The sequence below is a fragment of the Branchiostoma floridae genome, chromosome 14, assembly GCF_000003815.2.
Source record: "Branchiostoma floridae strain S238N-H82 chromosome 14, Bfl_VNyyK, whole genome shotgun sequence".
Classification (NCBI taxonomy): domain Eukaryota; kingdom Metazoa; phylum Chordata; class Leptocardii; order Amphioxiformes; family Branchiostomatidae; genus Branchiostoma; species Branchiostoma floridae.
The window spans coordinates 15025057-15051258 of NC_049992.1; the positions used below are offsets into that span (position 1 = coordinate 15025057).

General features: G+C 39.6%; 1 protein-coding gene across 1 annotated transcript in view; it reads left to right on the forward strand.

Moving 5' to 3' along the window:
* The window catches only part of LOC118429939 (hemicentin-1-like), a 61766-nt gene extending 47614 nt beyond the window's left edge, over positions 1-14152 (forward strand). The window contains exons 6-8 of the mRNA XM_035840586.1: positions 12737-12799; positions 13014-13196; positions 13685-14152. Coding sequence (XP_035696479.1) covers positions 12737-12799; positions 13014-13196; positions 13685-13758 — 320 coding nt within the window. The 3' untranslated portion in view covers positions 13759-14152. The remainder of the gene's footprint in view (positions 1-12736; positions 12800-13013; positions 13197-13684) is intronic.
* Positions 14153-26202: the final 12050 nt, after the last annotated feature.

Consider the following 26202-nt stretch of genomic DNA (forward strand, 5'->3'; position numbering starts at 1 on the left):
AAAAAATTAAACATACATATAATCTAATCCTCATATTTATAAAGCTCCATCGGTGTTCTGTCTGCATTTACGATCGAATCACGTTGTTGTCTATCACCTCTGAGCAAGCCATATATACTGGATTACCGCATGACAGCCTCTGATGTTCGTTTACGCCTTACCTTGAAGTCCGATCCCCTAAGTAGATATACCTTAATTGTTGCCCCGGGCAAGATGCCACAACATGTAAGGCGTCATTTATCTTAAGACGGCGAAGTGAATCGCTGACCCTCAGGTACAAAGCGGACAGTCAGTCTCCAGTAGACATGAAAGCACATCGTCTGATATGATATAGCTACCTGCTACCTGTGGGACAAGGCATTGTGTGTAGACCTGGAAAGGTTCGAACATGAATGGATGGACTTTGGCGACTTAAGTGCGCTCCATTGGTAAGATCTTGCAATAGCAATTTATCTTTTACTTAGCATGCCCAATGAGAGATCTTGAACAAGGTTACATTTAGCCTCAACAGCGTCAGCAAATGTGATGTCAGTCTAGGGCAGCAATTAACGTTAGTAGCCTGTGCCAGAGTCCTTTTTTGTAAGATATTCAATTGCCCTAGCCACTTTAGACTGATTGAAAGTCTTCAATGATGGTGTGACGACCAACGGTTCTCGTCAAGCTAACAAGGCCACAAATTTCGACTGGTAGCAAAGGTCGGCAAGGGTGTTCCTAATTGGCGTGTAGTAATGGCATAGATGTCACCCGGGTAATGAATGAGTGAACCGCCTCACAGTGAATGAAGTCGTAACCTTCAGGTCACAAGTTCCATCTAGTGCAAAGTGTTTCCACTGTCAGCACTTTCTGGGCTCTGCAGTTACCGCTGTAAAATCTATACACGTGTGGCAGATACGGTATATGCACTTACTTTACTGTCTAACTAAGGACGAGAAAGGAGGTGGTGAAGATAGCGAGAACTCCAAAGACCCAAAATCTCGTAAACCTGGCTGGATGCCAAGTACTTTTAGAGAGAGTTGATACATTTTAAAGTTGACAACTCTGCACGTACGAACTACCGCGCGGTGGGAGTTAGTCTCTACGCCTTCTTCATTCAGATGTTACAGTTATGACGGGACGTAAATGTAATTACATTTTTGCGTAATTTCTTGGGAAAGACAATCTAAAGGTATCTTTCATGGGCCAGCGAACTCAATATCCATCCTGTTGCCACCCTTCTTGCTAAATTACTACGTTGCCTTAAGTGCTTGATATTGAACTTAATCTAACCTTGGAAGACATGTATCCCTCCGGAGTTGCAAATTCATCAAAAGATAATTGCACTTATTTGGATGCTAATTCTTTCAGCTTTCGGCGCTACTTGGCCATTTTATCACTCAGATTCAATGATATTCCCGACGACATTCACGGAACAGTTCGTTTGACGTAGTCGCCTGCCTGCCTATCTTTCAATCACGATGCCCGCCTGGGTCATTTCCTACGAGTCTAGTCTAGAAGAATTTTGAGATAATGCTTTCCTCTTTACATTTGCTTATCAGTTTATATTTATAATTTTGACAGGCTTCTCCATGGGATTATGAAATCATTGTCAATAAAACAGCTGCCTAATTTCTACCTGATATTTTTCAAACGACCGTGTACGCCCCTCAACAGAGCAAAGAATATGGCATATGCTGATTTTCTTAGTAGGTATTCACTTCTCTACGTGTTTCAACACTTTTGCGTATTAACTAATGTTCATGATAAACCATATCTTACACTGATATGCGTTAACGCAAGCTTTCAATATGTCGGAAGCTAGCTAAGTATTGTACATGTTATCCATCTCCTGTTTACAGACGAAAACCATCTGTCTACCATGACGTGTGCTGTGGAGTGTTTAGATAAACGTGATAGGAAAAGGTCCTTACACATAAACGTCCATATTTCAATCTGTTGCGCCAAGCTTCTTTTAAGATTCCCTCATCCGGTAAATTGAAGGAAAAACTGAACAAACATAAATCATGCAAATCGGAAATGAGAAAACACCAAAAGACTCTTACACAGATGTCTGAGGTTAACTTGGAATATTCTATTTTATCTTTTAACTATTCTATCATTGCTATTAACAGCAGTTACAAATAAAAAGAAGATGCAAGAAGATTGTGAACATAAGGAATTTTGTATTGCGTAGTGATTGTTTCATTCTGTTTGATAGGTTTCGATCCGAAAATCATTATGTACTAAGCAACGAGAGGTCTATATCAACCACATTCCCATTGTCATCAATGTCATTATAGTCCTAAACCAAATCATGTCTAAACGGTTTCATGTCAATTTATGAAAGAAATTTGTAGCATATAAATCTTTCAAAGACATTCTAAGTACCTGTAAAATGATCTGGTTTTCATAATTTCAAAAATAATATCGATAAGCCCGTTTTTACAATTATACGCATGATAAAACTATCAAAAGCACAATATGCTTTTGTATTGATATATACCTTTTTGATACTGCCGATAAAAAAAACGCCAGAGGAGAGGACTCGGGACGGTATATCCTGCTAATGTGCAATATTGATTCCCATACAACATAACCATTTACAAACTGGGTAAATAAAAAATACCTTTTTGCATTTATGTAAGAGTACGGTGTCCACCAACTTTTATGTCATTGGTCTTGGATAAAAACTTGACCTTTTTGCTTCTACGATTGTTCAAAAGTTTCTTTTCTACCGCAGAATTGTCGGGATCGTATGGATAAAAGAGTAAACCGTAAACGACAGGCCCTCTGGAGACCCGTACCGTACGTAGTGCGTTCATCCTTGACTCCTCAAGGCAACATCTATTGTTAATTGCCTTTTACGACGCATCAATGACAACACATTTGTCATGAGTCACCGTGCGCACTGAAGATTTATGGCTTCCATCATATTTCCAATAACCCAAGACAAAATGGATGTATACGGCTTTCCGTTTTTTCTTCCATGCATTCTACATAACCCAACCAGAACTGTACAGTTCAAATCCTGTATTCACGTAAAACTCAAAGTGTGATATAAAAAAATGTTTTCCTTTACAATAGTTTTAGTACTTCTTAAGATAGAGATGCTGTTGTACGTACCACATATATAGACGCATAGTGGGTACGGACAAACTTGCACATACGTAACATAAAATGAAGTTACCTGAAGAAAATATGATGACATGAAAAACCATATATCATTTATTGCCCCAATGTTATTCGATGGAAATGAAAAAGTTGACCCGCAGGTCAAATCAGGTTCACGCAGTTGTTGGAAATATTAGATTAATAAAGAATTCAATGATTCTTTATATTGGTTGGAGATTTTTGCATTCTATTTCTTTTAAAACGCATTCAACATGAATAAAATTTTCAAACGTTAACAATCAATTCATGATCTGGATGCTTCGTTTGAGTCTTTTATCTACCCCCTTTTATCATAAATGCAAAGTATCCTATACAAGGGGAGTCTTGAAACTGCCGGGAATTATCGGTGCATGTAGGCTTGAGCTAGTGCGCCACATGGTTACAAGTATCAGTACTCAGACACTGAGAGTCAGTGCAGTCAACAGGGATCCACTAGGGATTTCTCTCTTAGGCTGCCGCAATTACGTTGCTTTGACTGTGCCATTATCAGCGGGTACGAGTAGGGCGGGGAGCGGCCACGGTGCGTATGCTGCGGTTTTGTATTAAGGATTGGAGCCACGAGACTTCCTCTGATAAGGCCCACCGAAGCCGGCGTACTGAGTATGGAGTTATTTCAGCAAGAGTAGCAGGAGGGATGGGAATTTATCCTGCGTGTGCTCGACAGCCTGTACCCAATCTCATGTGTGATTTTCATTCCAGCGCGAAGACTGTTCAAGATGCTGCTCATCCAGATCCTCATAGGAACGATCTTCTTAGAAGGTAAGATCGCAGGAAAATGATAACAAGTGTTGGAAAAATAGCATAGATGTGTGTTGCAGATCAAAATACTTGGATGGGAAACGGAATGAGATAGACTTGGGTGTGATCGAAACAGGGATCAATGTCAACTTGCTGTTACCTGCAATTTATATCGACTGATGCAGACATTCGAAATTGTAGTAGAAGTACACTCATGCTCCCCACAGAAGCTAATGAGATATTGATGGACCATCAACTACTCCTAGTATCTCAGGAAATCTGATATGGGAAGTGAGTTTTCTTACAAATCACTTTCCGTGGGTAAAAGTGCTGCAGGTAGCATTCTATAGGCATTCAAATTCGCAGTTTTAAACATACGGTTCACATTGATTTTTCACGTTCAGTATACAACCTTTTATTATATGGCCAGGATGTCATTTCCGCATGAAATGTATAATCGCCTCCACGTTTCAAAAGCATACATTTCTGGACTCAGCGAACGAAACTATGTAGTAGTTGGCTATTTAGGATTAATTTTTACATAACGTCATCATAGGTGGTTGCAGTTATGCCGATGAGATCGAATGATAGAAAATCCATTTCTGATAGAATTTATACCCTGAAATCACCTCAAAGCCAGAACTTTAATCCAAACACTGCCTTTGTTGTGCTACGATTATACCAGAATGGTCCCATGATAAAGTAACATGTCATGGGAAAAGGGCACCAACGACATGTAACGTCTTATCTCTGAACAAGGTGTGCCTTACATGAGGTAGCCAAATAGGTTTGTTAATGGCATTTCATTGAAGGTAGAATATCAAAAGATTTGATGTTTATCCTCAATTCCTAAATGGATTGCTATTCTGTTTTTTCTTTGTTTGTTTGAGCCTTTGTTTATTCATGAAAGCTCAAATCGGCCTTCTTTACGATCATTCTTTAAAATCAAGCAAGAGATGGAAGTATGTATGCTTGCCACGAAATCAATTTAAAAACTTCGTTACACCCTGTATCACGGGGATTGTATGTAATTACATTTACCATGATAGGTGCAATAATCATTGTGTTGATTATAGTTATGGATACTGTCGATGGCAATAGCGACAACACTAAATAGGAATTATTGGAAATTTAATTTATTATAGCAACAGCAACATGTCTGTGTAAAACTATTGAAAAAATACTTTCGTTTATTCAAAAAAATTATACCTTAAAAAAATTAGCCCAATCCACTTCGTGATGCTAATATCACATAATATTGCCTGGAACAAAAATTTATTTCCTATTAGGAAATCTATCTCCCATAAGCATTGTACTTCAAGCGATTGGCTGCCGAACCCTATTCATGTGACTGAAGTACTCGCCGCGGCACCTGCCACCTGGGACGCTTCGGTATGCACCTAACATGCTTACAAAGAAGTGAGTCAAGGACTAGACAGTTTGGAAATATTCCATCGGAGCCTATTCCCAGGTAATCCCAGGATCAACTGCTCCACCTGTGCGTAGCTTCCGTGTGATAGAAAAGCGTCCATGTCACTATCAATGTAATATCATTTCCATTTAGATAGAATGGGACAACTTTCTTTCCCAAACTGACATGTCTCATGGCCTAACATGGACTCTTCTGACTGTCACCCGACCCAGTTCAAAAGATCCTGGCACCCTTCCAGGCCTGCGATCGATACCTCTTGCTAATTGTGTTTCGGCTATCGTCTGTCGGGAAATTTTGTCCATCAACTGTTAAAATTGTCATCACTGAACGGTGGAACTCAGTACAACGCAGTCAATTGTCAAACTTAGATTGGCAATTGTGAATGTATTGTAGAAGGAATTTCCAAAATTCTATCGAACACTAAAAATTGAATTGACCTAAATGTTCGACAGTGTGTCCTTCAAGGAATGAACCCACTTCTTCTGACACTCGCGACTATTATGTGCTAATTATGATTCAAATCCCTTTATGACACATTTGCTTTATATGCTAACTACCTGCGTGACTGGAAGGTTGCTTGTGCATGCAACGTGACCACTTTGCGATGCACTGACTACGAAGAAATAATCGACGCCCAAAGAAATCCCAATAAAACACTGCATGTACAGTGACCACAAATCATCCTATAACCACGTGTTGAGTCCGATACAACAATGAGGACATCAAGCAACAAGACAAATAGTTATATTCTTTGCCAGAATGAGGAATCATATGTCTACGGCTTCTCCATTTGCACTCTGTTGTCTCGAATTGATTGTCTGACGCAGACAGTTCCTCGACATAATGGAACAAGTAACGTTAGATATCTTAACATGTACCGGTCGATTGCTGTGTGATGTACGACCGTCTCGGAGAAATCCTTGTTCTAAAACAATTCTTGTGTCAAAGGATTTCCACATGTCAAGTGAATTTCGAACGCTATGGGGAATGAGTTTCAATTTTATTTCACATACAGGACAGTGAACTTTATTGTTGATTACGACTCTGATTTTAAGATTTAGTTTTGTATAAATGCTATCAATTCATTTACAACGTTGCAATATTCATTCTTCTTATGATCTCATTTGATTCAAGTTCTCTCTCTCTATATATATATATACGTTCAAATTCTTTTATGTTTAAAATGTAAGAATATTTCCTTTGTTCTTGAATTACGTGCTGTGTTTTCTGGGTCCCCTTGTATTTGGGGGGCTACATACTATTAGATGTTTTGAAAGTAAGCAAACAGATGAGCATCAAATAATGAGTTCAGACGTGGTAGTCTTGAGGACTACGGTCTCCATTTTCGGGCACCCGCCAACAGATCGATACCTGTATAAGTCAATCAACCGTAGGAGGCAAATCGATTGGAACTCCGTCTTCAGAAAGTTGGCTGTCTCTTATTAATCACAGCTTGGTTCCGGGAAACCCTTTCTACTTTAATTATTGAGGAGACTCAAACAACCTAATTAATCCCCGCTGGGTGTCTTTGATCTTTGCTGCAGAGATTTATCACTTATTTTGGACAAAACGTGAGGTGAAAGAACAACAGAATTTATTGTTACATTATGTATAATTTACCATTAGACATTAATTTCGACATTCTGGAAATCTACCTCAAGAAAACCGCGTTGAGGTAGTATTTCCCATGCTACCGGCATCCAAATAAGTAACAAAATCTGTCGACACCGAATTTTATAAAGCTGGGATATAACATTTCCCTCTTATAAATCGATACAGGACGAGTATCTTTTTCCTTGTGAAAGAATATCCTTGTACATATTGTAGTAGCCCTTTCCGGTCGTACGGGGTATCAACATTGCGTAAAATATTCAGAACGTGTGTACCTTGTTATAAATCGAGATAACTAGACAAAGAAGATTACACGTAGAAAGATTTTTCGAGTCCTCAAAAGCTGTAGTACGTCTTATCAAAACTTGAGTCAAAATTGCCTTTTGGTCCCAAATCCTTCTGGCAGCAAGGAACGTAATTGCAGTCATTTAGATGCTAAGTCCCTAGTTCCGGACTTCGGGGCGTGTTTTACTGTCGGGAAGCGCCGAAGATGACATTCACGGATGGCTGCACTGGTAACACCGGGCCGTCTGTCTTCGGTCAGATAACACCTAATTTTCCCCGTTTTACTACTCACGGCGCAAGACTTCTATACAAGTCGTAAACGAAGGCGTCAACGTCGCAGCGCTATCACAGGATCACGGTGGATTAAGCCACAACTGAGGTGTTTCATTTCGTTAATCTGCAATTTCCATGATAACCGAGGTAATTTCTGTAATATAAATTCAGAATAATGGCGTTCACAGGCATGTTTTACTGCGCTGACGGCGCCATTAACCTTTATGCAAAGTCTTGCTGAAATGTACAGCCGTATACTCGCTGTTTTACCACATCTTGCCTTAGCGTGTAAATAGTAGATCACAGTAAGAAAGATAGGATTCTTATTCCTTGTTTAAAAAATATCTTAATAATATGCTTGCTTTCACAATTCTAACGGTGTTTGGAATTGACGGAAACTTTCCAAAGGATATTTAGAAAGGCTATTTTCAAGAACGATCCACATAGTATTGATTTGTCTGATAATACAATGTCTAATTTCAATGGATATCGCACCAGAGGGTTTTTTGTATACCATGTACATTTTCGTCAAGAATGTTGTGTCGTCCTTTACGCACTAGCATGACGGATTAAATGTACATGGAAGCTTTGCCGTCTACCTTACGTGGGGCACACAGTATATCAATTTTTAGAACTTAAGTACCCTCCTGTCACACAGAATACATAACTAGCATGGTAAAGCATATATTCTCTCCCCATAGTTTTAATTTTACGCGCTATTAGGTACATTGATGTGCCACTCCACAGGGTAATTCGCCTCCGCCCCTCTGTTACCAATCCAGAGAAGCATTCTGATTGGCTAATATGGGCATTCCGTGATAACTATGGTGTTCCTGTATCAGCATGATTACTAATCAGAGTGTGGATTGTTTAGCAATTATGTAACCTCAACATGTTAGAATTTTATTCAATGCTGATTAAGGTAGAACATCATGTAATTGCACATGTATTCATATATATATGTCATTATCTACATGTATATTGACTTATTTGTGTGTACTTCTTGTGCCCTCCCCATGAGGTGTCACGAGACAAATGGCTGACAAAGTCTTTTAGATTTGAATTTTTTTTCATCGTGTCGAACAAAGATGATCCCATGATGTTTTTTTTTTTTATATCATAGGATTCAATGAAGCTTTTTTAAAGAAAAGTAAATACGATGCGTTAGTAATCACAAGTAGACATGGTATCACAAGTAAACAATTTCTATGCAGACCCTCTTTGCTACGACTTGCCTAGCCTGGCAAGTAAAGCGTCCTCATGTAGCGTCTGAAGTTCTTATTGTATTTCCAATAGTAGAATGACACATGCATGTGTTGAATTTAATGTTTAACCTTTTTATCAACTAAAACTTAGTTTAAGATCTGTTAAACTTAAAGTTATAACATTTCAACTTTAAGAGCTATGGATTATTAGCTAAAACAATATGGCAATAACATAAAAATATATGTAGTAACGTGATATTTTTTTATCGTTATCGCGAAATCAAAATAAAGCCTCGAATAAATATTCAACACAATATCCTCTCTTGATGAGAAGATCAAAATGGACCACAACATTAACATACTATTAGTTTCAAGTCGACTATTTTGTCACAAGAGTATTTCGACCTTCAACAACGCTTGGAAAATTAGATACAAAGTTTCGAATGTATTTTGTATGTTTACTATATCTTACAATGTAATTACTGTCTTCTGCAGATTGTGAGGCAGAGAATGCTCTATCAATCAACCTGCCGGACGCTGTGAAAGCCACATTGGGTGACACTGCAACTTTGCCAGCTAAATACTCCACCGGCTACAGAGTGATTTCAATCATATGGCACAAAGTTGACATAGACAGCACGTCCCAGCAGAGAAGAAGTGTGTTCTCCTATGTTCCTGACTTGAACATAAGGCGTGCTTATGGCGTCTATAAGGGGAGAGCTCAGCTTGTGGGACAAGCCTCCCTGCGGATTGATCGTACGACGGCGGATGACGAGGGGATGTACGCTCTGTCAATCATGACCGACGAACAGGGAACCGACGAGAAATTCATCCGCCTGGAACTCCATGGTAAGTGTTGGAATAAGTCGATGGTCCCTGACTTAACGAAGATAACACATCATTATAAACACTCGAATGGACTTCTCTAATGGGTTTTCTTTACGATCAATAGCAATTTTCCTCCAGTGCATTTACTTCACTTAGTAATGAGTTTATTGGTTTTATTACATAGAATTTGGCAGACCAAGGAAGGAAACAATCGATGGCAATTTCCATGCACTTGGCATTATCAAAGTTCTTGAACAGTGTGATTTTTAATGTCAAACTAAACAATGTGAAACAACTAGCTCGAAAGAAGAACAAATGGTAACTTAGTAAATAAGATTATCATATAAGAGCAGAACTAGTGCAATCATTTGAATATGTTCAAATTCATTTTTACTTTCAATTTATTTCAGTCCCGCCAAAGCTAGAGGTTGGACCAAGCAATCCATACATCACAACCTGGGGAAAGACTGTTTCTCTAATGTGCACTGTGAGGGACGCCAAACCCAACATAACATCACTTTACTGGGAAAAAGACGGCGGAAGAATCGAAGCTAACGGCTACAAAGGGAAGTACTCCGGCGGGAATGTGAAGTCGCCATCTTTGATCATCCGCCGTGTGACAAGAGCTGATGCCGGACTGTACACCTGTTTTGTTCACCACCCTGTCAGGCCTGCAGCTGAGAGTATGCTGGTCAGAGTTCAATGTGAGTGTTCATTGGTGTCTTGTAAATTAAACCAATCCCAGGCCGTGATACAAACTTGTGTTGTCGAGTAGAATACTGGTAAATTCAATTCCAGTTCCTCATTGGTGTATCCTGAAGAGCAGAATCTAGTGGCAGTAATGTGTCGCTGATGTACTGTAATGGAAGGGACGGCTTACTTATATGGCATATTGGAGTAACATTCTCTCAGTCCTTTTACGCTTGCTCTCATCTAACTGAACATTTATAACGCTAAAAGCACCGTTTAGTTGCTTATCATCACTAAAAGGCCGAAGGCATATCTTGTTTAAATCAGAATTTCTCCATTCAGCCCAGTGAAGGGATCATTAACCGACAATTGGCCCCACCTGTTTTACGTCCTGGGCTTCTCGTGAGTCATAAAACGAGGCTTCTGCGCCCATTTTCAGGATTAAGAAGAGTTCCCTTCCTTATTGAAGGATCACATCATATCGATTTCTGGTCTGAGTGCCCCATTCGTTTGGGCCATTCACCGATGCCAAGATCTAATAAAATAGTCGCTTTCATCTCCAGGGTCATGTGCGGTGTAAAAGTCTTACTTGTCGGCTCCACGCTGGCAATTCTGAACTTAGCGGTTTCTTTGAGGAAGAGCTACCTAATCAGTAAGACAAACAGTATTAGGACGTATGGAACGAACATACACTCGCATCTGCTTAGTTCCTGGACTTCAATGTGGAAGTTAAGTTGTCACTACATTAAGGCATGATTAAACAAGCTGATGTACCTTTGTTGGGAAGTCGCTTGTTAAAAAACCAAACAAATGATATCATGAACGATGACGCCTAGCGTCTAGATGTGATTACTGCGTGCATACAGACCAGTACAAATTTTGAATTATCATATTTTCCAGATCCTGCCTCTATTATCAGCATCTCGGACTCTATGAAAGTTAGTGTTTCCGACCACGTGACTTTCCAATGTGTGGCCGATGGCAACCCAACTCCGAACATCACGTGGTCCAAAAACGGACGGCTTCTAAGGGCCAATTCTTACGTCTTGTCCGGCGATGTCCGTACGAGCTCCCTTGTGCTGAATACTGTGGAAGCTAACGACAGTGGTACGTACTCATGTGCAGCAACTAACGGTGTTGGACAGAGGCAAATTCGGACAACAAAGCTGTCAGTCACGGGTACGTTTCAGTCAAATATGTCATGATTTAACACATGAACAATGATACTATCCGGCAACTATGCTCTTTGTCTTTAATGTAGGTCCTGGCAGTCATACAAAAACTTAGAGTATGCATGTATTCATGTCCGTTGTGCGATACTATCTTTGTTTATTGCAAAGACCTTATCATTTAATCCTCTTCAGCACCTCACTTTGACAGGCGTTGGTATAATAACGTCAAAGTAGAGAGATAAGAATGCACCCGGGGCTATGAATGAGTTCTTGTCCGTTGTTGTTGTCAGATTTAATCAAAGGCATGGTGTCAAACGCAAACGTAAAAACCAACTTGAAGACTGTCAGAATGAAATAGTCTTTGCATAATTTTGTTCAAAGATCTCGAAAAAGAAATTGTGGAGCACATGACCAAAAGATTTTTGCTCACAGGTATTCAAAAGGAAATCACCGCTACAGCTCTAGCCATAGTCATCGGTGCCACAGCAGGTGGTCTTTGGTTCCTCATTTGTCTCTGCCTTCTGGGATACGCCTTAAGAAGACGGCGGAAACAGGAAGAAAGGAAGAAGTTCGCCTTCTACTACGACATCGGATCAAAACGGGATCACGCTACAAATGAAGGTCAAGACCTCCGGAGACAGTCGGCATTACCAGGTAAAAAGTTACGGTAGACTTCAGTCATTATATTCTGATTTGTACGTGTCGTAGACTACACTACAATTGCATAGCCACGGGGAGAGAAAATGGCCGTGACAAACCCGATATTTTGCAGAAAGAAACCAAATTAGTCCGGCTAAATGGACTATTTTCTCCGTACGGTAATTTCGCTGTTATGGAGCCCACCGCGGGGTACAGAGACAATTGAAGGCTTGGTAATTTCGGTGTGTGGAGTGTCCAACATGGGCTTCCGAAATGGTCATTACAAAAAAGAATCGGAATGGAAGCTCATCTGTGTAAGAAAGAATCAGATTACTTGAAGAAACTTGAAATGGAATTGAAATGGAATATTAGTTCTCATATATACACAGAGAAAATGATACGTTCGGCAATAACATGGGCCCAATAGCGCAGTAGTGCAATTGAATATTGTACGGTCTTCAACAATACATATAGTGTAATGATGTATAGTAGGACATGGAATAATTAGATATTGGTCAACGCAATACAGCACCATCTTACCAGATGTCGTTGTTGACACATTTCTTCCTTAACTAGACAAAACATATCAAATTATGCATGATATATACAAATTATGCATGATATATACAAACTACAACAGTGCCAAAGCTAATTTTAGCTTCTTACATCGTTTATCTTACTTTTTCTACAATGTTGTCACACTATCTACCACCCAGACAAACCAGAATACCACCCAGCGGATCAAAATGGAATTGACACGTTGCGGAAAAACACACAAGGTAAGGACATGCCTTTTTTACTATCCACAGAAAGTAAAAGTTAACTTAGTATTTACGATTATTGCAATTGCCTGAATCGAAAACTCATGAACATGGACATGATGTCATGACGAAAAAGCTACTGCTTTGAAACTAGATATATAATGATATACGTATATAGTCTTCTCGTCCACTTAGCCCGGAGGAATAAGTCTTTTCTAACGACATTTTGTAGAAAGAAGATACGCCAGGGCCATGTATGACTACAAACCAAGAGACGATAACGAGTTACGTCTGGAGGCGGGAGATGTGATTGAAGTACTAGAAGGGGAGGCTGGTGATTGGTGCCTGGGTTTCACGGCAGGCAGGGTGGGGCTCTTCCCGTCAAACTACGTCGTCTTCATCTCTGCTTCAGAAGGTAATAACATGGGAATCTTTTCATTTTTATTGTTGATTGAGGCAGTCTTCTTAAGTTTATTGTTTTTATTTATGGGCGATGGGCAGATGAGATTGATGATTTTTAGAAAGATTGCCGTTGACAGTTAAGATGCAGCTGTTCAGATTTAATTTCACCACACAATTTCTTATATCTTGAATTAGTTAAACCGTAATATCCAACACAAAAATTTGATTCACCTAAAATTTTTCGAACGAACAGCACTAGTCAATCCACTGCTGCCGTGACGTCACGTTATGCAGATAGAACACGTGGCTCAGTGAGCAGTGGATCATAAGTTGCAGGAAGTCTATAGCGGTCACCGTCCAATTTTTGAAAGAATCAATTCTACCAACACAGATGAACTTTCAAGTAAGGTCTTATATCCGATCACATCTTGTCTGTTATACGAATCCATGATACTGCGAAAGTCAAAGACATTTATATTTTTTGTATGTTGTTTTACACAGTTATTGACATCCACTCGCCGGACGTCTGCTGTCTCTCTGACGGACACTCCGACCATACGAAGGACGGCGTCTAACTCCTACAGATCTCACATATCCTACTAGAGACACGAGTGATTCCGCTTCTGTTTATATCATATCCTGATGGCACACTCCCTCTTGTCTCAGAAACACTTTCTTTGTTTTCCAATCGTTCGGGATGATAGATAAACAAAGTAATTTGAATAAGTTGTAACTACTGACGTTTCTAATAAAAGAACAGTTACCACATCCTGCGTCTTGTTTGAATCCTGTTAAAACAATGGTACAACTGCCCAACATATTCTGTTATCCAGTATCCTGTCTAATTAATATTGTAATTAAAATTACTTGACAGCCCATAAACATCATTTGCAAATAAAGATCCACGACCCTATACATTCCCATGTAATTTGTCTCATTACAATGTTAGTTATAATGGAAATTACAAAATTTGTTTCATATATGACATACAATGCTCACTTGTACATTATCAGCACATATCAAAAGTATTAAATCTGTCAGGTACCAATACATCAGTACTGTCTTCTTTTAATTATACAGGCCTTCAATAGAGACTAGGGCAATACCTATAACCCCATACAACGTTTCATGATAGCATATACAAGCACAAGGTGTAAACATTTCGAGTTCTCGGCACCTTTGTTGTACCTTTGCAATTACATAGTATAAAATAGATGCATTCAATCATTCACAAACCATTTAGGGAATTTTATATATATTGCTCCATTTGCCTAACCCCACACATACCCTGTAATAACTTCTCCAATACGTTTTACTAGATACCAAATAACCATGACTTGGTAAGGAAGGTGCAACAAAGCATGTATTAGGTATAAAGCGTATACTAGTAATTCCTGTAATCAGATTAATAATATGGCAATGGCTAATCCCTACTTCCGAACTTACCCAGTAAAGTATTGAGGTTCAAAGTCGGTTATACGCTTGGGTAAGAAAGCCTTTTCCCTGAATAGTGTAGTGCTTAAATTTGTCACAGTGATAGATCCTGGTAATAGCGGTATTGTGGCGTGCAACAGGCGGGTAGTTTGTGAAGGATGGTGGGGCACCAAGGTCGGAATGAATGGGGGAATTGCACAGAGTGGTGCTCATGTAATCTTGTGATACAGTGTCGCGAACTTTGCGTTGTTCTCAGAGTTCTTTTGATAAGCCTCTACCTTCGGTGAGTGTCGCAATGAACAAACGCCCCGGTACTTCTCTAAAGGTGGACTCTCACTGCAGTTGGGACACCGGTGCGGCACTGCGGGGTTCGTAGACGATTCAAGGAATTTCGGAGATAAAGAACGAGTTTTATTCCGTATTGTGTATTTTGTTGTCTTACTTTTATGAATTACACAATATCTCAATTATTAAAAAATTGCGAAAATAACAAAACAGTGCCTCAGGCTGTGAACTGAACCCACAGTGCCGCACCTTAACACTCCTACTTATTTGGAAGATCTTCTTCTTCTTCTTCATAGATCACAAGAAATTCAGCTTGAATTAATCACAATGAGAGGCTGATATATATGTTACGCTATTGATTATTTCCTGATACAACGACTTACATTTAGATTGTATGTGTTATAACCAACATCGATATCGATAAATGCATACGGTATAACTGTAGATTGATATCCATAGCAAAGTCGAACATTTCATGTTCCATGCAGACTTGAACAAAGTTGTGCATTGGTTCCGAACGAGCGTCATTATCTTCATGACAAATGGACCAACCACTGGAACATGACACGTTGCGACGGGGTACTTGACTCAACATTCGTCATCTTACCTTTACTAAGAATCCGCCACAATAGAGGAGCATGGCATTAGAAACTTGAAAATGGGACGATAACTCTAATATTCCACCAAACAAAATTGACAATACATCTTAAGGACAGATGGCTACCCTCCTACATGTTTGTCTAACGAGAGGCGGTTTCAAAAAAGACTCTACCCACTTTAGTTGTAGGCAGTATATTCTATAGGTTTGATCAAACTGAAATTTTACTCACTTTTCCATAACCAGATAAACACAGGGAATCATCTTAACCAAAGCTCATTTGATGTTGGAACGTCGTACGGTTTTACGTCTTTCGATGATTGCAGTTTTGACTTGAAATGGTAATGGTAATGGTTTATTTAACCGAAACTCATCGCAGCCAATCGGCTGAATTGCGAGGTTCACAAAGTTTCACACGCTAATTTAAAAGCATATAACAATATACAAGTGCCTCCAATTTACAATGATACTAAAATTCAGTTAAAACTTACAGATAAAATGGATCGTTAAAAAGACAACAGAAGCAGAATTATAGATTAAACGGAGTATAACAATGAGTTAAATCAAACGGCTATGGTATAAAGTAGTAGTAGTTAAACAGAGAACGAATGATTGCTACATGTATTCGCCAACATTGCCGCTCATTTTCCCTCCTGAACAGCCCTGATTGAGGAGGTTTGTAGAAGATTGGCATCACAGGGCGGTTTTCTATATCTGAGGATCAGGGGTCAATGGGAACTTGGAATTCCGAAAACCGCCTGGATACGTTCGGCAATAACTCACCGTGCAATATATAGCGTGACCTTCCTGCGTCTGTTCAATTTCGGTATAAAAATGCCCATGGATCATCCGTATTACCCTACCAGTTTTCGGCCATATTTCTTTATGAAAGTACTGCATTTATCTCCCAATTGTGCACCCATGAAATCAATAATCTACAACTGTAAGATAAGATTAATATCAATAATTGGGCAGAAAATTGGAGCATGCATTGATTACTTCAGTATTCAAATGATTAATCGATACGTTATCATTAAAATGTACAAATATATTGGATAGATGAGTGCCTGGATGTCCCTTGCTACATGATTGAACCACGTATATTTTTATAACATGATTGTTGGCAGTAGTCGCGATCATCAATAAAAACATATTCTCGAAGATTAAATTGGAATCATGGCTCTTAAAAACATTATCAGCATTCAATGTGATAAATTATTGTAAGAATGCTCCCATGATACAGTTATCTTTTACCATCTTTCAAAATTACACGTAAGTTATACCCTTCTGAGTCGTTATAAATCTATTAATCTTGTTTCATTTTTAATAGACAGATTTATCTATATATGTATATCTATATCTCTCTCTCTATATATATATATAGAGAGAGAGAGGGGGGGGAGAAAAAAAGAGAGAGAGAGTTGCTAAAACAACGTTGCAGTCAGCAATACCTTCATCTAAAACTTGCTGAATTAAAGTAAATGTTTGCATTTCCAAATTGCACAAAAAGTTGCCTTCTTTTTGGTCTACAGTCGTTTGGTGCAGATTGCTTGCAATTGTAAACATGAGCTTAATACATATTTTTCACGCGACGGACATGATAGATCGAAACCGAGGCCAATGTGGCAAAAAGACTGCCCATCATAATTGGCAGCTCCACCAATAAAAGCATAGCAATTAGGAAATCGACCCATAAGAGAAAGTGAATTGTCACAGCCTTACAAGCTCTAAATGCTTTCTGTTTTCAACAGTTTTCTAAAGCTTTGCAAACTGAACAGTTTTATTTTCTAGCCAACCACGTTAACAGTGTCTTTCTGTTTCATGAGTAAGTATTTCTGGACCATAGACTACCTCATGCCTATTACTACTTCCGATAATAATTACGATCTTTTCCTGGACGTATCCTCGGTTTGAGAGGATCATCAAACAAGACCTCAAGGGAATGGGAAGTGGGGAATCTAATTACATTTCATGTAACCACATTACATCCAAGGGACGTTTTCACTATATTCAATTTAAACTGTAGGAAACTTTGAAGTGAAATATCACATACGCGCATATTTATTGTACAGAATGCTCATACGACTGTACAAATGCATTCAGATGCCCGCAGGTATAGTTAGATATGCCGCAAGGGCCATTTCGCTGCAAGGAAGATTGAATTTAGAAAACGATTATAGACTTCTGTATCCGGTTATCTTTCAAAGGGATCTTGTCGAAAGTGTAATGTACTGCAGTTAAGTCTGTGGGGACTAGTACGCTGTAAGTTGGAATGACGTGATTGACTTGTTTGGTGTTTCAAATATTGTACGATTAGTAAAACGGGTACTGTAAATGTATTTAAGTTCGCGGGGATTTAATTTCGCGGTAGCGGGAAAAAGGATTTTTCGCGGTGGATTTAAGTTCGCGGTAACATCATAGACTGCAATCTAATATCATAATAGAAAAATGTTCGCGGTGATTTTACATTAATCCACCGCGAACATTTCTGCATTTACAGTATCTCACTGAGGCTGCGGTACAGGTGGTATCTCACTGCACATGGGGTACCGGTGCGGCACTGCGGGTTTCGTAGATGACTCAACAAATTTCGAAGATAAAGACTTTCTTCTTTCTTCTTGATCGTATGTTTTACTGTCTATCAAGTCATACATTTACGTATTACGCAAGATCTAAATGATACAAAACCGGCGAAAATAACAAAATATATTTTGTATTTAAGTATTATGCAATATCTAAATCATAAAAGATCAGCTAAACTAACACAACAGTGCCGCAGTAAACGAACCCCGAAGTGCCGCACCGGTGCCCCAAGTGGGTTGGGAGCGTCGCTGCGGGCGAGCAATTCGAAAAGCTGAGGGAGTTCCATCGATTAAAAAGAACTCTTTTACGCTTTGTGTGATTTGTTGTCTTTTTTGCCATATTTTCACGGTGTCATATTCCCATTATTATGAAACAAATTTATTGTAACATAAATTCAATCTACAACGCAGATAGGTTAATAAACTGAACTGAACTGAATGTTTCTTTTGACACCGCTGTTCTATGTTCGAGGTTGAGAGTATAATTTAGCATCCTTAACAGCATCAGTGAAAACGTACGAAACGTACATCTATGCAATGTTTTAGGTCATGTGTGTGTCAAAGTTACCTGCAGAAACACCTAGGTCCCACCTGACCACAGAGTCAGATGCAGAAGAGTCTGGAACAGTTCAAGGGAGGGGTTCCTCAAAGAGAGCGACAATACCCTGCCATGAGTGAGTGAGTGAGTGAGTGTGTCAAAGTGTGTTGCACTTTCATTCTTCCGTCCCATACTTGCTTCCGTGAAGCAATGGTTTTGATCTATTTACACTAAATCTTTCTTTACCCCATCGGCATTGATTATCGTCAAAACAATTCTATAAATTACATTTCGTTTATGTGGCTTCGGGGCAATGATTCAATGATGCACTGTAAAGTGCACATGCCTTGGAAAGTGCACTTATTCAAACAGCAAGGTCACTTCAGAGAACTTCTCGGCTCATAGCACTCAAGGATGGATGGCATCCTCTTCCAAAATCGACACCATAAACGTTGTAGCAAGAATTGATTCAGAAGTGACAAAACATTGCAGCACAGCCAATAAGACACCCATCCCTGTATTCAAGAAGTGAACTAGCGTGGTAAAATAAGTGACACCAATGTGGTAGACTGGTATCACTTTCCAAATTGACAAACATACCCATGACTTCAATGATGTCCATTTTACAAATATCCAACTAGTTTCACTTCTACAACTATAGTCATGGCTTCCATATAGTGGTAGCACTTTTAGAACTATGCTACTAGTTCCACTTCTACAACTACAGTCAGGAGTGCTTCGCTAGTGTTATTTCTACAATTAGTCATTAAGCTATATAACATATTTTTCCCATTTTTGGTACTTACGGGTCCTGTTAGTTAAAGTTAAAGTCCTTCCCGCGCCTGATGGTGCATAGGGCGGTGCCCATCTCCGTTTCAGTAGCCCTTGGACCACACAACGCAATTACTACAGCAGGGGGCTAGTCCACTGGTAGTGGTGTGTGTTCAACTTCCATACTCTTTCCCGAATGCTGAGTGCTAAGCAGAGAAAACAGCATGTACCATTTTTAAAGTCTTTGGTATGACTCGGCCGGGGATCGAACTCACGACCTACCGCATGCAAGGCGAACACTCTACCCACTCGGCCATTGCACCGGTTACGGGTCCTGTTGGTCCTGTTTAAATCAGGAAAAATGAATGAACTCGTTGATGTCATCCATAGAATGTACTTCCTGTAGCCTAAACAAGCTCAGGGTGCCCGCCTGTCTAGTTGCCCCCATTGAAGGTCCACGTGATGTTACCATGATGGTTAATCAATAACCCTTACTCTCCAAAACTGAGCTCTCCTATCCTCTCGGTGGCGTGTCGAGGGGCCATTAATTATTGTCAATGAATTGTTACAAACCTTGCTATAGAATTCTTGTCCTGAAAGTTGAATCCGTTATGTTCAAAATACAATTAATGTTAATTGTGCCAAAACAGTAAGAGACATGTACAAAGCAATGGCACGTACCTCTTTTACGGCAGATAAGACTAAAACATATCGATATAATTTAGCTATCTGGAGTTGCATTACATTACACAAAGTATGCAGATTTTGCCTTTATCTAAATCATGTGGTCAATGGAGCCCTATTTCAAGTAGAAGTGTTTGTAATCTCCAAGCAGATCCTATACGGTAGCATAAGTATATCAAAAGCTGTCATAGGAGTGAAGCCGGCCTGGGAGTGTGTTACGCTTCACTCCTCTGACAGCTTTTGATGCTATCTTATGCTACCGTAGGATTTGCTTGGAGGTTAGTGTTTTAATGATCAGTAGCACTCAGCGCCTTACTTACTTTTGACATGACTCGAGTACTTCCTACAAATTTGGATAACACATATTGAGCATCATTTTGCAAGATCAGAGTAAGATGTAACATCCACTCTCATAATTCCACTAGGTGCCATAATACCAACAAATAAGAGAAAATACGCGAATTTAACATTATTCAAAGGGCCATGTGCCAATGAGCATCAGTAATCCTGAGATATACTAGTATATATTTCAGATAATCAAGACAAGACTGTTAAAGACAATCTTACGAAGGCCTCAATAGAAAATTCTTTGGTGTGGCGAAACTATATTTATGGCACCCGATGGAACTTGATGTTATACAACACGTCAATCTATGGTATACTGTTCCAAGTGCCTCACAGACTTAAGCACAGGCGTGCCGCGTTTGGTGGTCAGTGTCTTCGGACAAGTGAATAAATCATTTCTTTACTCATGCAGTGGAGGACCAATGCGTGGAAAGACTTACTCCAGAAATCTTACGTAACTAAGAACTCTCTCCAGAGACAGCCAGGGACTGCAATAGAGAACCTGGGAGCACCTTTGGACCAATGAACACTGTGCAGATCGGCGGGACTTACCCCATCCCTTGAGACGACAGATTATGATAATGAAGATGTATGCATACAGTTTTAAATGCATCTAAATTGCTAACTAATAGCTAATTGTGTTGCAGATGAGTAAATGAAACACAGGGACTGTGGTAAATGTTTCGTTCATGACACCACTAGAAAGTGCAACAAACATTCCTAAATCGAACTCATGTTCAAGACACCTTTAGATAGGGGCTGATTGCTTAGTGATTTGAAAAGATAGCAATGTCGTTTTCTATTCTGTACTGTAGCCGCCACGGCAACAGGAAATTAGTGCCTTGCCACCTCTACTTGAACGGCACGTTAAAACCGCTAGATGCCATCAAACAACTGTTCCTGGGCGGAAACATCCCATATCTTCACCGTTAGGGCCACGTGCAATCAACACTGTCCCCGGATGGATGTGCCCCCCTTCCTGCTATTTCTTGGAATAACGTAATTTCAATCCATCTTTGTCTGACAGCGTGCACTTTAGAGAGTGAAAAATTCTAGGGATTAACTCTGAATGGCCAAGACGACATGTAACTGCGTCAGGGTACTTGCACGTAGACACGGGGATTGCCCCCGTCATTACGTGTGTTTTGTAACTGTTTTCATGTACTTAGGTGAAACTTTGTGACGCCAAGGGACGTGGACACGGGTGCTGCTGCCTCACTAGGGACAGACAATCATCGATAACCGTCAAACAATAATTACTTTTGATGGGATCGTGTTTGTCTGGGTAAAATGCTATTTGCATGCTTCAATACAGATGTTAATAGCAAACTCAATTGGATATCTTAGGCTTTTGAAATCGAGATAGCATCTATAGGATAGAATTATCTCTAAATCTCTTTAGAACATGATCTCCAACGAGTGATCTTCAAAATATGCTTTGTGGGAAGACTGCAAATTGGAAATAACATGATTACATCAATAACACCTTACATGTGTCATGAAATTCGTACTCTATAAATGATTGATCTTCAATTCATCCACCAAAATAATGTAGCTACAGGTTTCTCTTAATAGAGGCTAAATATAGGCCCCTCTGAGACTTGTGAAGTGAGCTGAGATGAGCGATCATTTATAGAATATACCATAGGGAAACGAATGTAATCTTGATACCTTTCTCGTTGTCTTTCTAAGCTTATATCTGACGTAGGCTGACGAAGACGTCCATAATCTACTAAATGTATCACACCAGAATCATGTAAGTAGTCACTCCAACCAGGCTAATGCAGGGCTCGAAATCCTTTTTCTGCATACCTGTACTGGTGCAGGTAACCAAGGACGTTATATGCGTCCTTGAGGTAACATAAAAAAATACCTGCACCAGACAAACTTTACCTGCACCACTCTAGATTTAGGAAGAATGGATCATACTAAAATCGTTCAGGAACCAGTGCTATTTTCTTTTATACTTTATAGATGGTAACAGTCAATGCAGCTAATAACAATCCATAATACATTACAGCTACATTATAGGACATTTATGTATAAACCCAGTACATGGACCAGTGCAGGTTAGGTGAAGATAAACACCAGAAATACCTGCACAGCTCCAATTTTACCTGCACTAACCTGCAAAGGAAGGTGGAATTTCGAGCCCTGCTAATGTTAGAACTCGTGGCGTGTTCATTATCTCGTCAGCGAACACCAAGGACGTTCTTCACGTTTGCATTAGGCGATAAGCACATCAGAAACTACGCGTGCAAAAATAGAACCTGTATCTGAAGCTCGTTCATCATGGTTCTTCCCAGCTCATCAGAAGTTTACCATTTAGTTTGCGCAAGCGCACCTCTGCTCCTTTGTTGCCAAGGTAGAAGTCACATTGGTAGGAAACACACAGACGTCACAGATAACCACACAGACAAGGCAATGGGATCACATGCTCTTATGCCAGGGAAAGGAGTTTGTCGAGGAATGGAGTTTGTTTTGGAATGGAGTTTGGCGTGGAGGGTACTTTTGCACCTTCCACGCCAACGCCTGTCAAAGTCTGCGGAGGAGGCTAGTGTATACATGTATGTGATACGGCCATCCAGTGATTCTTGATTTTTCAAATTTCTGTCCACGTATTCCCAGAAACACACGGAGAGTTTTGAATAGACAGACATGCCAATAACAATACCTCGACAACAAAATTCTGCAGAACCAAAATATTTTGGTTCAAAATAACACATTTCACTCATGGATAAGGATATATGTACAATAAGTTTTCAAAAAAAACTGTCGAAACTCCTCACAAAACATGAATGATTTATGTTTCAGACGGATTCGTTGGCTAACTGACAAAGTGTCAAATCACACATTAACGATTTTATCTATGTAAATTTTTATACAGCGCCGTGATAGTTCGATCGCGTGATGTTACATGCTTCATCATGTGGCTATCATGCATGCAGGCCAGATAAGTGGGCCATTTGTGTTCTTCCTGACAGAAGTAATAGGCTTTTAAGACTATTTTCAAAAATCAAAAACCTTTGGGAACTAATGTGAGTGTTAGGGACTTTTCCACAAGACAGGTGCTGACAATTAGAACTGTAACTTCAATAAAGAACAGACACTTGGAAAACTAAAGCTGCTATTTCAGTACTTTTTTTTTACAGAAATGATGATGAAAATACAATAATTTTCGTCAGTTTGCAACTTCTGCACTCATTTTTCAGTGCAAGTCAAAACGACAATGTAAATAGTAACCAACTTTTGACATAACATGATTTTTCAAACTATCTGTACTAGCAGGGTTCTGTGGATGAGGACTACCTATTTGTCATGACGAACGTTATCTGTTCTGCTTCATTTTATCTCACGCACCTCAAGAAGTTCTGCATGCCCACAGGGGCCGTGCATCTAACGGCAAAAGACGTTCAGTGAGGGCCGCTACGGGTAAAAAGCATTACCTAAATCGTGGACAGCGCCAACGTGTAAAACGAGTCAATACAGGCACGCCAAGGGGCTATTGAACATATGTCCAACTGTCACGAACACGGCCTTCAAACTTGCATCGCATACATTTTCCAAAGATGCCTTGACCTTCAGACCACGTCTTGGTGATCAAAGTGGCAAGGTTAATGTGACTCTGGTGTCACACTGGCGCCAATGGTGTAGTTGCCAATGTCTTACTGGATTTGCAGAATGTCTGATATGTAAAGGTGGTATGTTTGCATTTAAAATCGGAAGACATCGTAACCGCACTCATCTGGAACAACGAATATGTAGATGTTGTGATCTAGACAATAGAAGATGAACAGCATCTTGCAGCAGAATTTCATACAACAAAGAGAGAGCTGAACTTCATAGATTGATAGAACTTCATACATCTGAGCAATACAGACAAATTCATATTTCTTAAGGATTTAGACAATTCTTTGATTGTAAAACATATCTGTTCCTGCATTTTTGATATCACGAAGTCGAAGAAGTCGAAGTCAATTCATCATCGCGGGCTGCTTGCCTGGACCAAGTCCACCCTCTCAATTAACAGAATATTATTATGTTGGTTAACACTGTAAATGTTTCACGTATCTGTCAACTATCATTCTGTTGTGACTTGTATTTAACTCAGTGGGTATATATGTACAATAAAGGGTTTCATTCATTCATTTATTCCTACTTACTTTGTCAGATAGAGGACCGTGTTTAGAACGTCATCGTAGAAAGATTGGCATTGACAAGAATTACTGTTGCTGGGATGCTCAGACCAGATGCCAACTATGACGTCTATAATGTTAATTGCAATGTGATGAAACCCTTTATATTCTGGCTGCACATTCTTAAGCCAACATCTGACTATGATCCATCTCATTTCTAAATATCATGTAGATTTTGCAGCAATGCTCATATTCTGAACATAAAGACGGACGTAACAGCCGGTGCTTTCTGTTAGCGAATACACCCCGTCATTGACGTTACAAAATGCATTTTCATATACTAAGAGTGATCTTCATTCATCATGTGTCCCCTATGGACAAGAGGACATCTCGCCATGTCCCACAGCAACTTTCGAACAGCACATTGGACTTTCTGTCTTTCCTGTTGAACGTGTACAACATTGCATATCCATTCCATGCTGTGTTTGAATATACTGTAAATAATCTGAAATGTATCAATCAACATGTTCGCCACTGTGGGGAGGAAGAAAAAGATGAAGAAACTTTAAAAAATACAGTATTAATTATCAAACCAGACAATACTAGTTGATCAGTGTCATGTATCAAAAAATGTTATCTTTGAGACTCAATCTTTGATATGCAATTAGTCTTCTGGCATGGTTTTACAAATAAAACATTATCATCATTATTGCCAGAGGGGTTTATGTCTTATTCACATCACATAGTAGCATATCCACACATTACGGATTGTCGCAAAGCCAACTCCGTGCATGTTCAATGCATGCTCAACACATGTAACGGCGACATACGTAGATCTCGCCTGTCACCGAAACAGATATGTTGCCTAAGAGCTTTTAGAAATAGATAACGCGCCAGTTCCATTTACACATGGCACATGGGGATTAGAGTGCGAAGAAAGGGAATGATTAAACTCTAAGGACGTCAGTCTGCAGATCTTACTCCATTAACTGACCTACAAGAAGGATTAAGAGAAAATGAAGCAAGATAAATCATCAAGAGGGTTAAAAGAGCACACTCTTCACAAGTGTAGACTTTTTGCATTAAAGTAATGTAACACCCCATCAAAGGTAATGTCTACGTAATAGTCCTGTGTTTTTTGGACATCATCCAAGTTTGGGCAATTAGAGATAGAGAGGGGAGCTGTAACTCTCAAGTCTGCGATGACAGGGCGCTTATCAAGAATTCAGACAATATGCAGTGCTACCAGTCATTTCTAACAGGTTTGGGTCTGTATTGGCGCAATGTTCACTACCATCATTATCCTCGCCATTATCATCATCATCACCACATGTCCAACCATTTTCCTCAGCATCTATTTGTCATTAATGTGGATTAGAATTCCAAACACTTTCTGGATACCCATATGTGTGGTATCATCTTTAAGCCAATGTCGGATGTGCAGGATCCCCACATGAGCCCGTAACCACCGACTGCATGGAAATGTAGTTATAAAATGTAAAATCACTACGGGTGTTCAGCTCATGTATTGTGCTCTCGTGGCGTAACGCAGATTTCTCCTAATTCTGTGACTTGTGAGAGTCAATGTTTAACAAGCTCCCTGTCGTATGCCCGGAATCGTTCACTGCTGCAATCCCTCCCAACCA